The sequence below is a fragment of the Giraffa tippelskirchi genome, chromosome 5 (genome assembly GCF_054371585.1).
Source record: "Giraffa tippelskirchi isolate mGirTip1 chromosome 5, T2T-mGirTip1v1.2.pri, whole genome shotgun sequence".
Taxonomy (NCBI): domain Eukaryota; kingdom Metazoa; phylum Chordata; class Mammalia; order Artiodactyla; family Giraffidae; genus Giraffa; species Giraffa tippelskirchi.
The window spans coordinates 98,642,404-98,654,938 of NC_137279.1; the positions used below are offsets into that span (position 1 = coordinate 98,642,404).

A 12,535-nucleotide genomic window follows, 5' to 3' on the forward strand; every position below is an offset into this window, starting at 1 on the left:
GTTGGAATCAAGATTGCTGGGAGAAATATCAATAACCTCAGATATGCAGATGACACCACCCTTATGGCAGAAAGTGAAGAAGAACTAAAGAGCCTCTTGATGAAAGTGAAAGAGGAGAGTGAAAAAGGGGGCCTAAAGCTCAACGTTTAGAAAATTAAAATCATGGCATCTGGTCCCATCACTTCATGGGAAGTAGATGAGGAAACACTGGAAACAGTGTCAGACTTTATTTTTTTGGGCTCCAAAATCACTGCTGATGGTGATTGCAGCCATGAAATTAAAAGACGCTTACTCCTTGGAAGGAAGGTTATGACCAACCTAGATAGCATATTTAAAAGCAGAGACATTACTCTGCCAACAAAGGTCCGTCTAGTCAAGGCTATGGTTTTCCCAGTGGTCATGTATGGATATGAGAGTTGGACGGTGAAGAAAGCTGAGCGCCGAAGAATTGATGCTTTTGAACTGTGATGTTGGAGAAGACTCTTGAGAGTCCCTTGGACTGCAAGGAGATCCAACCAGTCCATCCTAAAGGAGATCAGTCCTGGTTGTTCATTGGAAGGACTGATGTTGAAGCTGAAACTCCAATACTTTGGCCACCTCATGTGAAGAGTTGACTCACTGGAAAAGACCCTGATGCTGGGAAGGATTGGGGGCAGGAGGAGAAGGGGACGACAGAGGATGAGATGGTTGGATGGCATCACCAACTCAATGGACATGGGTTTGGGTAGACTCCGGGAGTTGGTGATGGACAGGGAGCCTGGCGTGCTGCAATTCATGGGGTCGCAAAGAGTCGGACACGACTGAGCGACTGAACTGAACTGAACTGAAACATCTAGTATTTCTAAATTCATTTTCTGAATTCTGTATCCTTAGACATAGGAATACACACAATAAAAGAGATTTTAATAACTCAAGTAATACTGACTGCCTCTTGGACAGAGATCCTGATTTTATTTTTTGATTAATTAATTTAATTGAAGGATTATTACAATATCGTGATGGTTTCTGCCATACATCAACATGAATCGGCCACAAGTGTACATCTGTCACCCCATCCTGAACCCCTCTCCCATCTCCCTCCCCACCCCATCCCTCTGGGTTGTCCCAGAGCAATGGCTTTGGGTTCTCTGCTTCAAGCATAGAACTTGCACTGGTCATCTATTTTACATATGGCAATGTACATGTTTCAGAAGGCGAAGGTGGGATGATTTGAGAGAATAACACTGAAACAGGAGTGTTTATAAAAGACTTTGTTTTGCTGGGTGGGAAGATCTGAGACTTCAGTATCATTATCAAGAAACTCATTGGAAACAGGTAACCAGTAATCCAATTAGTTAAAATTCCTAAGACTAGATTCTATCTCAGTCAGAATATTGAGCATTGGGATTTCCTTGGTGGTCCATTGGTTAAGACTCTACACTTCCAATGCAGGTGGTGCAGGTCTGATCCCTGGTGGGAGAACAAAGATCCCACATGCCCTGTGTGGCATGGCCAAAAAAAAAAGAAAAACAAACTGAGCACTTACGTTTTCCCAGTAGGTGGCACTCATGTCTGCTGTCTCGGTTTTAATCTTTACCTTTGAGGAGGAGCCTCACCTTTTCCTTAGAATCAGAATATATAATACCATTCAGTATTTTTGCTTTCCTCCAAAGATCAATCAATATTTGCCCTGCCTTAACTACAGAAGATAGCTTTTGGATCTCATGATGTTTTTGACAGGCCTTGGCTTTTTTTAATCTACGAAAGGTTTGAACCTATAATTATAATTTATTTGTACAATAGCTAGTAAGATTAAAGAGAATTAAAGTGTTCTCTTGTCTCATACATCTTGAACCTTGCCTTTTCTTCAGGCTGTCTTTCTTATCCCCAAAACAAAGCGTGAAAAGTGTTAGTTGCCCAGTCGTGTCTGACCTTTTGCGACCCTACGGACTGTAGCCCGCCAGGTTCCTCTCTCCATGGGATTTCCAGACAAGAATACTGGAGTGGGGCCATTCCCTTCTCCAGGGAGAGATCATAATTTTAAAATAATGATCCTGCTACTTTAAAATTATCACGATGATCAAGGGAACACAAAAACAGAACAGGACCCATTCGGGTCTTTTTTTTTTTTAATTAAAAATGAAGTTATAATGCCTAACATTAAAACAAATTTCCCTTCTAACAGTGAAATTTTCACTAACGGAAATACTCAATCTGCTCTCTCTCTCTCTCCCTCTGCCCCTCAGTGACTACCAAAGAACAATAGAGTGAAAGTAAGTGAAACCAATCACTAGTGAGTGAAGGAAGAGAGTTGAGGGAAAGATAAAGGCTGCAACCAAAATTTAAAACCAGCATTCTAAACATTTTCTTTCAACAAACAGCCTCTAATTCAATGTTTCTTATAGAACAAGAAAAACAATGAGGTATTTTTCAGAACTATCTTTATCTTAGTCAGAAAGATACTTTAATGTTCTAAAGCACAAACAGAACCTTGGCTTTTTCCAAAAGGAGTAACTAGATTCTACTACTTTCTCCACAAAATGTGCCTTTCTCCAGGGTTTTATAATTAAATCTGTGAGTGCAGGGGAATCAAAAGCAGTAGAAGTACAAACTTCTTTCTGTTTCCTTGACAAACAGAGGAGCAGCTTAGTCAAGGTGGTTTGTGCAACAGTGTTAAGTTTTGGGGTAATTTTTTTTACTAGGGTCTCTTGAAATCATTCTACACATTTAAAAAACCTCATGTTGGACTTCCCTGGTGGTCCAGTGGTTAAGAATTTGCCTGCCAACGCAGGGGACGCGGGTTTGATTCCTGGTCTGGGAAGATTCCACATGCCTTGGAGCTACTGAGGTCAGCGCAGCACAAGAACAGGAGACCCTGCTCTCTGCAACTAGAAAAAGCCCTGGTGCAGCAACAAAGACCCAGCACAGTCTAAAATTGATTAATTAAAAAATGGTCTACATCCAAAAAATCTTAAAAATAAATAAATAAAAATAAAAAACCTCATGTTAAACAAACAAAAACACAACCCTTACACATTCTCAGTTCTCAGCTGAAAATTTAAAACAACGAACTCAAAATATACCCTTAGGACTTCTTAAAGTACTGCTATAAAACACTAAACATGAGAAAAGTGGGGCAGAAAAGAGAGAGAAAAGATAGTAACTGAATGACAAAAGCTTAGGAGAAAAAGAAGTTTGGATGCAACTATTACTTATTAGTTTATGAAAGGCAGGAAGCCAAATCACTAAAATAAAATCAGTGAGTCTTCACTCTCAAAAAAATTACACACATACATACACTCAACTCCTTCTCTACCAACAAAACTGTGATTTGGGGGGTGGCCTGTTTAAGGAAATGTTAGTATTAGTAATTTTCCACCAGAAATGAAAATTTCCAATGGAATTTTCTAGGTATTTCCACATCACAAAATTACTTGAAGTATGTCAATAGTGTTTCACACTCTGAGTTATGGAAATGTTTATTTGCTACATAATTTTAACATTTTAGCTTACTATAGGATGCATAACAAAATTATGTTTTACATACTGTTTTAAATCTACCTAGGGTCATGTATATAATACTACCCTTCAGCATTTGAGAGACAAAGCAGCTAAATGAAGACTGAAACAACTGGTTGTAAAGTCTCTTAATACACATAAAAAGGCTCATTTAGTACACATCATTATAATAATTAGGTGTATAATTAAGGTAGTTCATGCTTTGAAACACTGTCAGAAAACACGGAAATTATCTACATCTCTATGAAAGGAGGATAGTGGAAGGAAGAAAAGGTGACCAAGATATCCAAAGGGCAGGGAGAAGACTGATTATGCAATAACTTTACAATTGGGAATTATAATAGACCTAATGCCTAACTGATCCAGAAGTGCTGTGTAGCCCAACCCAAGAGTAGAAACATGAAAGAGATCAAAATAGATTTATTACTTCTTCGGGGAGCTGAAAGTTAGTTTACCCCTAACTTCAAAAAGAACCAAAGCCAGTAACACAAAACACCAACTTAGGAGAAAGAGACATCTAAAACACTGGAATGCCCTAGAGCCTTCTCTCTGGACCTCTTCTCTATCTATACTTACTACCCTAACTTACTACACTGACTTCTCTATCTACACTTACTTCCTAGCACATCTCTTCCAGGCTGTCTCTAAAGACAATTTACATACTCAACAGACACCCCGTGGTGACTGTCACACAACTTTGTGAATACACTGAAATAAGTGAATGAATTGTACATTTTAAATGAGTGAAGTCTGTCAATAAACGTTAACTCTTTCTAGTCACTCAGGGAAAAAAAACAACACTCATTCTTGATTACACATTTAATTCATTTAGAGCCCCGATTGCATCTATTCTCAAAACAAATCCAGAATTAAACTACTTTTTATTTCTTTCACAACCTGGTCCAAAACCCACCAATATTTTATTCCAGGACTACTACCACAGCCACCTACTGGCATCCATGTTTATGCAGCAATTAGAATGATATTTTAAAAACAGAAATCAGTTCACATCACTCCTTTGCTCAAATAGTTTCCCATCTCATTAAAAATAAAAGCCTAAGGATGCCTATAAAATTGTGACCTGTCCCTCCTGTTATATTTCCCACCAAAATCTGAGTTCATCTGCTAATCCTCTCTTTCTCTACTTCTTTCCAGTCACAAAAGCTTCCCTGCTGTTCCTAAACTCACCAGGCACACAATAACCTCAAGACCTTTGTGTTTTTGTTCTCCCCTCACACTCATCTCTATATTGTTTATAGTGCCTCATCTTCCTGCTCAAATGTCACATTTTCAGTGAGGCCTTCCCTTACACCTAATTTAAATTCCTGTAGAGTGTTCAAACTACCGTACAATTGCACTCATCTCACACGCTAGCAAAGTAATGCTCAAAATTCTCCAAGCCAGGCTTCAACAGTGTGTGAACTGTGAACTTACAGATGCTCAAGTTGGATTTAGAAAAGGCAGAGGGACCAGAGATCAAATTGCCAACATCCGTTGGATCACTGAAAAGCAAGAGAGTTCCAGAAAAACATCTACTTCTGCTTTATTGACTATGCCAAAGCCTTTGACTGTGTGGATCACAACAAACTGTGGAAAATTCTGAGAGAGATGGGAATGCCAGACCACCTTATCTGCCTCCTGAGAAATCTGTATGCAGGTCAACAAGCAACAGTTAGAAATGGACAGGGAACAACAGACTGGTTCCAAATCAGGAAAGGAGTACATCAAGGCTCTATACTGTCACCCTGCTTATTTAACTTATATGCAGAGTACATCATGCAAAATACTGGGTTGATGAAGCATAAGCTGGAATCAAGATTGTTGGGAGAAATATCAATAACCTCAGATACGCAGATGACACCACCCTTATGGCAGAAAGCTAAGAAGGACTAAAGAGCCTCTTGATGAAAGTGAAAGAGGAGAGTGACAAAGCTGACTTAAAATTCAACATTCAGAAAACTGAGACCATGGCATCCAGTCCCACCACTTCATGGCAAATAGGTGGGGAAACCATGGAAACAGTGACTGACTTTATTTTTGGGGGCTCCAAAATCACTGCAGATGGTGACTGCAGCCATGAAATTAAAAGACGCTTACTTCTTGGAAGAAAAGCTATGACCAACCTAGACAGCATATTAAAAAGCAGAGACATTACTTTGCCAACAAAGGTCCGTCTAGTCAAAGCTACATTTTTTCCAGTAGTCATGTATGGATATGAGAGTTAGACTACGAAGAAACCTGAGCACCAAAGAATTGATGCTTTTGAACTGTGGTGTTGGAGAAGACTCTTGAGAGTCCCTTGGACTGCAAGGAGATCCAATTAGTTCATCCTAAAGGAAGTCAGTCCTGAATATTCATTGGAAGGACTGATGCTGAAACTGAGACTCCAATACTTCGGCCACCTGATGCAAAGAACTGATTCATTGAAAAAGACCCTGATGCTGGGAAAGATCGAAGGTGGGAGGAGAAGGGGATGACAGAGGATGAGATGGTCGGATGGCATCACCGCCTCAATGGACATGAGTTTGAGTAAGCTCTGGGAGTTGGTGATGGACAGGGAAGCCTGTTGTGCTGCAGTCCATGGGGTCGCAAAGAATCGAACACAACTGAGTGACTAAACTGAACTGAACACTCTGTATTCCCTTTCCCTGCTTTATATTTCTCTACAGCTGCTGCTGCTGCTAAGTCGCTTCAGTCGTGTCCGACTCTGTGTGACCCCATAGACGGCAGCCCATCAGGCTCCGCCGTCCCTGGGATTCTCCAGGCAAGAATACTGGAGTGGATTGCCATTTCCTTCTCCAGTGCATGAAAGGGAAAAGTGAAAGTGAAGTCGCTCAGTCGTGTCTGACTCTTAGCGACCCCATGGACTGTAGCCTACCAGGCTCCTCCGTCCATGGGATTTTCCAGGCAAGAGTACTGGAGTGGGGTGCCATTGCCTTCTCCGTTCTCTACAGCACTCCTAGTATTTTTTACCTTCTAACGTATTTAACATTGTTTGTCTGCTGCTTGTCTCTCCTTGCGAGTATAAGCTCTGAGAGGGCAAACATTTTTCTCCATTTTGTTCACCTTCTATATCCCCAGTTTCTGGCACAGTAGGTATCCAATAAAGAACTGCTAAAAGCACTGAATATAGGAATTTATAAGCAAAATTCATCTTGAAACTTTAAGAATCTGTACCACGTCCACTTACATTTGTACACATGTGATACGTGATTAAAAAACCATGTGCCTATGGCAGTATTGTTATACTCTATACGCTTGACCAACATACCTGTTACAAAGGATGAATTATAAGAAAAGTAAACAGTTAAAGGAACAGCTACATTTCAGATACCAGAGCCGCAGAAAATAGTTCCAGATCCTCAGATTTACGGAATATCAAATATAAGATTACAGACTTCACTCTCCACTGACCAGTGGAACTACCAGTGTGGTACCCTAAACTTTCTACCACCAAAAACTCCTATTATTTAATCTAAAATCACCTAACATTTAGAGATTTCTATCAAGTAGACAGTTTTATTGCCTAACATGTTCAGCTTTGTTTCCCCCTTTTTTTAAAATTATAAATGACTATCAGAACTTCAAATCTATACAAGATAATCAGTTTTCCCACAGAAAGCAAAAATAAAAACAAACAAACCCCGTAAAGCTTCAAGACCTAGACATTCTAGTTAATCCGGCCTAATAATGAATAAATAGGCAAGTTATCAAAGGTTTTCCACATTGTAGAAAATATAAGAAAGACTAGTACAGTGGCTATGAGTGTGAGTGTATGCTCTAAATCAAGAATGCCTGGGTTGAATCCTGGATCCATCACTTATTAGCTCTCTAACCTTGGGCAAGCTACTCAACCTCTCAGTGCCTCTGTTTTCCCATCTGTAAAATGGGAATCATAATAATACCTACTTCAAAGAATTGTGAGGACTGAACGAATTACTGTATGTAAAATGCTTGGAGCAGTACCTGGCACATAATAACCACTTGATAAAAGTGAGCTAGAAAACTACCATCTTCATGGTTCACCCAAGGATTCGAGAAACCATTGCCATACATCAAAACTAGTAATTGCACTTTGCAAATTCTCTGTAACAAATTAATCCTGTATGAAGAAAAACATTTTTTCCCAGTCCATATTTATATGACAGTTTCTCTTGTGGACAAAATACCAGATTGTACTGAGATTTGTTTCAAATGGGAGGGAGGGAAGTAAAGCGGATAGGAGAAAAAAGATCGGCCCTTAAAAGGATAACTACTGGGACTTCCCTGGTGGTCCAGTGGCTAAGCCTCTGTGCTCCCAATGCAGGGGCCCTGGGTTCAATCCCTGGTCAGGGAACTAGATCCCATATGCTTCAACGAATACCTGGTGCGGTCAAATAAATAAATAATTTAAAAAAAAAAAAAAGGAAAAGTACTGAAGTGGGGTGATCAGTGGGGGGGAGGTGTCATTACTTTTCTAATTTTGTATTTAAAGTTCGTATCAAAAACAGCTAAAAGGAAATCTTAACAGATTTTTCTGTTCTACAAATGATTCTACTTTCCTATATCTCCCTTTTCTTAAAAAACTCACTTAAATTCTCACACACCTTCTAAAACAGACCAACCCATTCAATGGTTGGAAGCAAAACATCGTGGAGATATCATGAACACAACATATTCCATTTTTTCCTACTACTTTTTCAGAGAACTTGCTAATTCACTACAGAAAGGCTGGCTCAAATCATCTGCCCCGACCAAGTATATAGTTTTCGGCACCATTCCTAAAACAGAGTAATTATTTTGAATAGTCAGGACCTTAAGACTAACTACATCATCACTGTCATCATCATAAATAATCTGAACGTATTTCTATATGCTAGGACCTATACTAAAATACATGCATTATATCTTCTTAAATCTAGACAACAAGCCTATGAGAGATAATTCTCTCTACTCACAAATAAGAAATTGGGGCTCACAACTTAAGTACTATGCATAGAATCACCCAGGTTATTAACTGATGGAATTACGATTTGAACCTATGTCTACTCTAAAGTCTGTATTTTTCTACTTTTCCATACTGATTTCCATTTTACATTAAAACTGGGAGGGATGAATGAAATATAGAAATGACAATAGTCATATTGCACATCAAGCCTATGCAAGAGCCACATTTTGAAACTGTAAACAACCATATCTATTATTTCTTTTACTAAATTATAAATGTGGCCTTCTGATACACAGAAATTAAAACCATTCAAGTTCTTGATTAACTATTTCACAAAATTATATTGGCAAATATCTACTGATTACTTATTGTGTGCCAAACACTGTTCTAGTTGCTTGGGATACAGCAGCAAAGAAGACATAGCCCTGGTGAAATAACATAGACAACAAACATACAAAAAATAACGTAATTTCATAAAATGAAAAAGAAAGTGATATGATAGAATTCAACTGAAACCACTTAAAATAAGATCATTATGGAAGACCTTTCTGAGGAAGTAATACCTGAGCTTGGATCTAAAATGATGAGAAGACAGCAATGGAAGAAGCCTGAGAAGTAGTAGGCAGGGCAGATAGTGTAAGAACATGCAGACCTTTTTACCTGTAGTAAAAGAAGTTAACTCTTAAGCCTGTTGCAATGGAATATCACTGGAGGATTTTAAAGCACAGAAATGACATGGGTTCATGCTACAGAAAGATCACTTTTGGAAAATGATAGCAGTGGAAGGGTCAAACAAATTAAAACAAGCCTGAATAAAATTGGTAAAACCCACCATGGAGTGTGTCTTCAGGAAGACTATTTGCCTTCTCTAATAAATTATTTTCTTTATTTCTGTTTATTTATTTTTTGGCCATACTGTGTGGCTTTCAGGATCTCAGTTCCCCAACTGAAGACTGAACCTGGGTCATGGCAGTGAAAGCTCAGAATCCTAACCACGAGGCCACCAAGAGCTCCCAAAATTATTTCCTTTAAAGTGAACTAAAGTCTCTTAATATACATTATGAAATAAAGGATAAAACGAAAATATCTCAGGAAGAGTTATACAGTTGCTTAAATTCACACTGAGGTCTAAATATAAATTACTAAAGAACAGATGCCAAAAGAAACAAAGAGAAGCAAAAGTGGCATCAGGAAAATAGACAGAAAGGCTGTGAATGCCAAAGACATCTATTGCACAAATTTGCCTAAAACTGATTTAGAAGCCAAACTCAAAATAATTCTAACACTACTCTCCTGAATATTTCTCTCAAAAGGTTTTATTCACAGTAAGACAGATGACATTCACTAATGTAAACACAAAACAACTACAAATTACCCTTAACCATTTTAGAAAGTTAAGCCCATTCCACAACGGGAAAAAAATCAGGTTTATAGAAAGCCAAAAAGCATTTAGCGACACAAAGTATACATAATGCACTTCAAATGAAGTATTGTCTTCCTAGAGCAACCATTCTTTTTCACTCTTAAAATATCAGCAAGAGAAATAAGCTCAGGCACAATGTAAAAAGTAGAGGCAGAAAAATTCTGGCTCCAGTGTATCTCATCATCACTGACTAGAAAAAATATACTGTAATTGTCATATGTAACCCCACAGGCAGGGAAAGGGACCAACTTATCCTTGCAAATGAGGTTAAAGCATCAGAGCCCAAAGGTAGGAAAATGTTTTAAAAGAGGAAGAAAAATATGTTTAAGAACAATATGTCCTCAAGCTTGAGCACTGCTTGCTACCACTGGTAGACCAAATACATTAAAGAAAAATCATGAAAACGTTATTTTACAAAATTAAATGTGACCACTGTCATCTGATATGGTGGAGTCAAATCCCAACTCCACCATGAGCTTAGCAGCTTCCTTAACATTTCTGAGCCTTAGTTTCCCCATGGGTAAATCAATGATTAAAAAATCTACTTAGGGTTAGTTTAAGGTAGAATGAGATACTAGATACACTGTAAATGACAAAAGGCCTGGGCACATAGCAGATACTTATTATGTGAGTCTTTGACAGCGAGGAGTACCGTACTTGATACTGTATTTTCTAATTTTACCTCTTGGAAAAAAAGCAACTTTAATCTGCTATTGGTAAATATAGGTAATCTCACAAAACATCTCTCCCAACAATAACTATACACAAATGGTTTGAAGTTTTGAGGTCTATGATTTTGCAAGTTATATCCATCCTTTCCCTAAAAAAGTAAACACAGATAAAACACTACGGAGGGAGTAGCAGAAGTGGAATAAGAATAATAACTGGATGATGGGTTTCACTGGTGACAGCCATAGACAAGCAGCAACAACAAACACAAAATTCAGAGATACACAGGGATTTAGGGTCAACCATCTCTTCTGTATAGGAAGCAACAATGACTTCTCCACACTTCCTTCGTCCTAAAGATTTGAAATCTGCAAACAATCCATGCTTCCTGACAATTTAATAGACTTCTTTTCCGCAGTAAAGCAGCAAAGTTAAATAAACTCATCGAAGTAGACAAAAAAGCAATTAACTCGGGGTGGGGGGGAGTAGTATATATTCAAAAAGCACACTTCTGATTCCTTGTTTTGGTTACCTATGAAACCAATTCCTATTCTTTAAAAACGTATCTGAACTGATTGAAAAGTAGACGGATATGTTTTCCATTTTAAGGTATTAGTGGCAATACGGACTACGGTTGTTTCTGGTCAGGTTCAAGAAGCCTGTATTTTACTGCAGCAAACACAGGTCCAGGAAAACCTCTCAGGTGGTCGGTCGCCTGAGCTCTATGTGGCGCTCACGTTACCTCTTCATCTAGGTAAGGTTCTTCTTACTACACATCGCAAGTTTTGGATCAGTGGAAAATAGAATTGTCCAGCACATTCCCGCGAAGTAGGTGCATTTACTACTGCTTAAACCATAGCAGTACGAGAAATGATTAACACATCAAGGCCTATTAGAAATAAACGGACGCGACTATTTCTGTGAACGTTCAGTAAATACAACAACACCTCACAAGGCTCTGAGATAACATATAAATCTCTACAGAATTGGGCCCAACGGCCCAAGGTCACACCAAGTCAGTGGCTATAAAATCCAAGAAATCATGAACCTCCTACAGTTCAGAACAATCCTGGCTAGAAATAAGTCTGGGTTTGGCAACACTTGGGTTGAAGCTCTAATGTGAACAACCCCAACCGAATGCAGCGGCTCCACAGGGAAACCCTAAACGTTTCGAGCAGTATTTCCTTCCATTCCCCAGTCTTCCCTTCCCTGGCCACCCCCAACACTCACATCTCCGGAGCCACTTCATCCAATGGTAGACGATAGTAGTGTGGTGTTTCTTGTTCTCTATACACCAAGACGACAAGCCTTGAATAGATTCCATGGTGTTAGTTACCGACTGGAATTTTCGATCCAACGAGGACTCCAGAGCCCCTGCCGAAGAGGCCGACGAGGAGGAGGCCTTACTGCCGCCTCCGCCGCCGCCGGCCGCCATCTTCCCGGTTTGCACAAGCGCTGCTGCTCCTCAGGCGGCCGCGGCGGCGACGGTGACGGCGGCGGGAGCGGGCAAAACAATCACTGCGAGTGCGTGAAAGCCGCAGGTGGGGAGGGAGGCCAGGGGGTGGGGATGGTGCACGCGCTAGGCTCTTCTGGAGGTAGGACGGGAGGACCAGGTGCTGGGCACGCTGGCGGCTCCTACACGCTGCAAGGAGGGGCTGCGGGTTTCGAAGGTTTATCAGAATTGTTCAAGGGATTGTGTTTAAACCAGTCAGCAATCACGAAGAATTACGCAGAAAACAGCTCCTGCAAAGCCTTTCTAAACGTCTGGCCCGGAAATTAAATGGTTTTATACTCTTCGGCTCTCAACGCTTAAGGCCCTTCCCCAACAGTTCTCTAAGAGTGGGCGTTAATATCTTAAAGTAAATACTACCCGACTGCCCCTTCAGTTGCAGAAATCTTTCTCTCTCCTTTAGGTCCTCTAGCACAGAAAAGCCCAAGGCTACCTAGTCAGGAATTTTTTTGCAACGCAACAGCAGCAAAGGGACAGCAACAGTATCGCGCACGCGCTGCTTGGACCC

The 12,535-nt window shown here is 39.8% G+C and overlaps 1 protein-coding gene across 20 annotated transcripts in view; it reads right to left on the reverse strand.

The window, feature by feature from the left end:
- RPRD2 (regulation of nuclear pre-mRNA domain containing 2) overlaps positions 1-12,535 on the reverse strand; it is a 90,639-nt gene extending 78,104 nt beyond the window's left edge. For 14 of the 20 annotated variants that reach the window (XM_081487795.1, XM_081487791.1, XM_081487794.1 and 11 more), the window contains exon 1: positions 11,748-12,535. In XM_081487795.1, the coding sequence (XP_081343921.1) occupies positions 11,748-11,952 (205 nt within the window). In that variant the 5' untranslated portion in view covers positions 11,953-12,535. Of the gene's footprint in view, positions 1-1,525; positions 1,602-11,747 lie in introns of all 20 variants that reach the window. The other 6 variants (XM_081487802.1, XM_081487800.1, XM_081487801.1 and 3 more) reach the window with 2 other exon arrangements.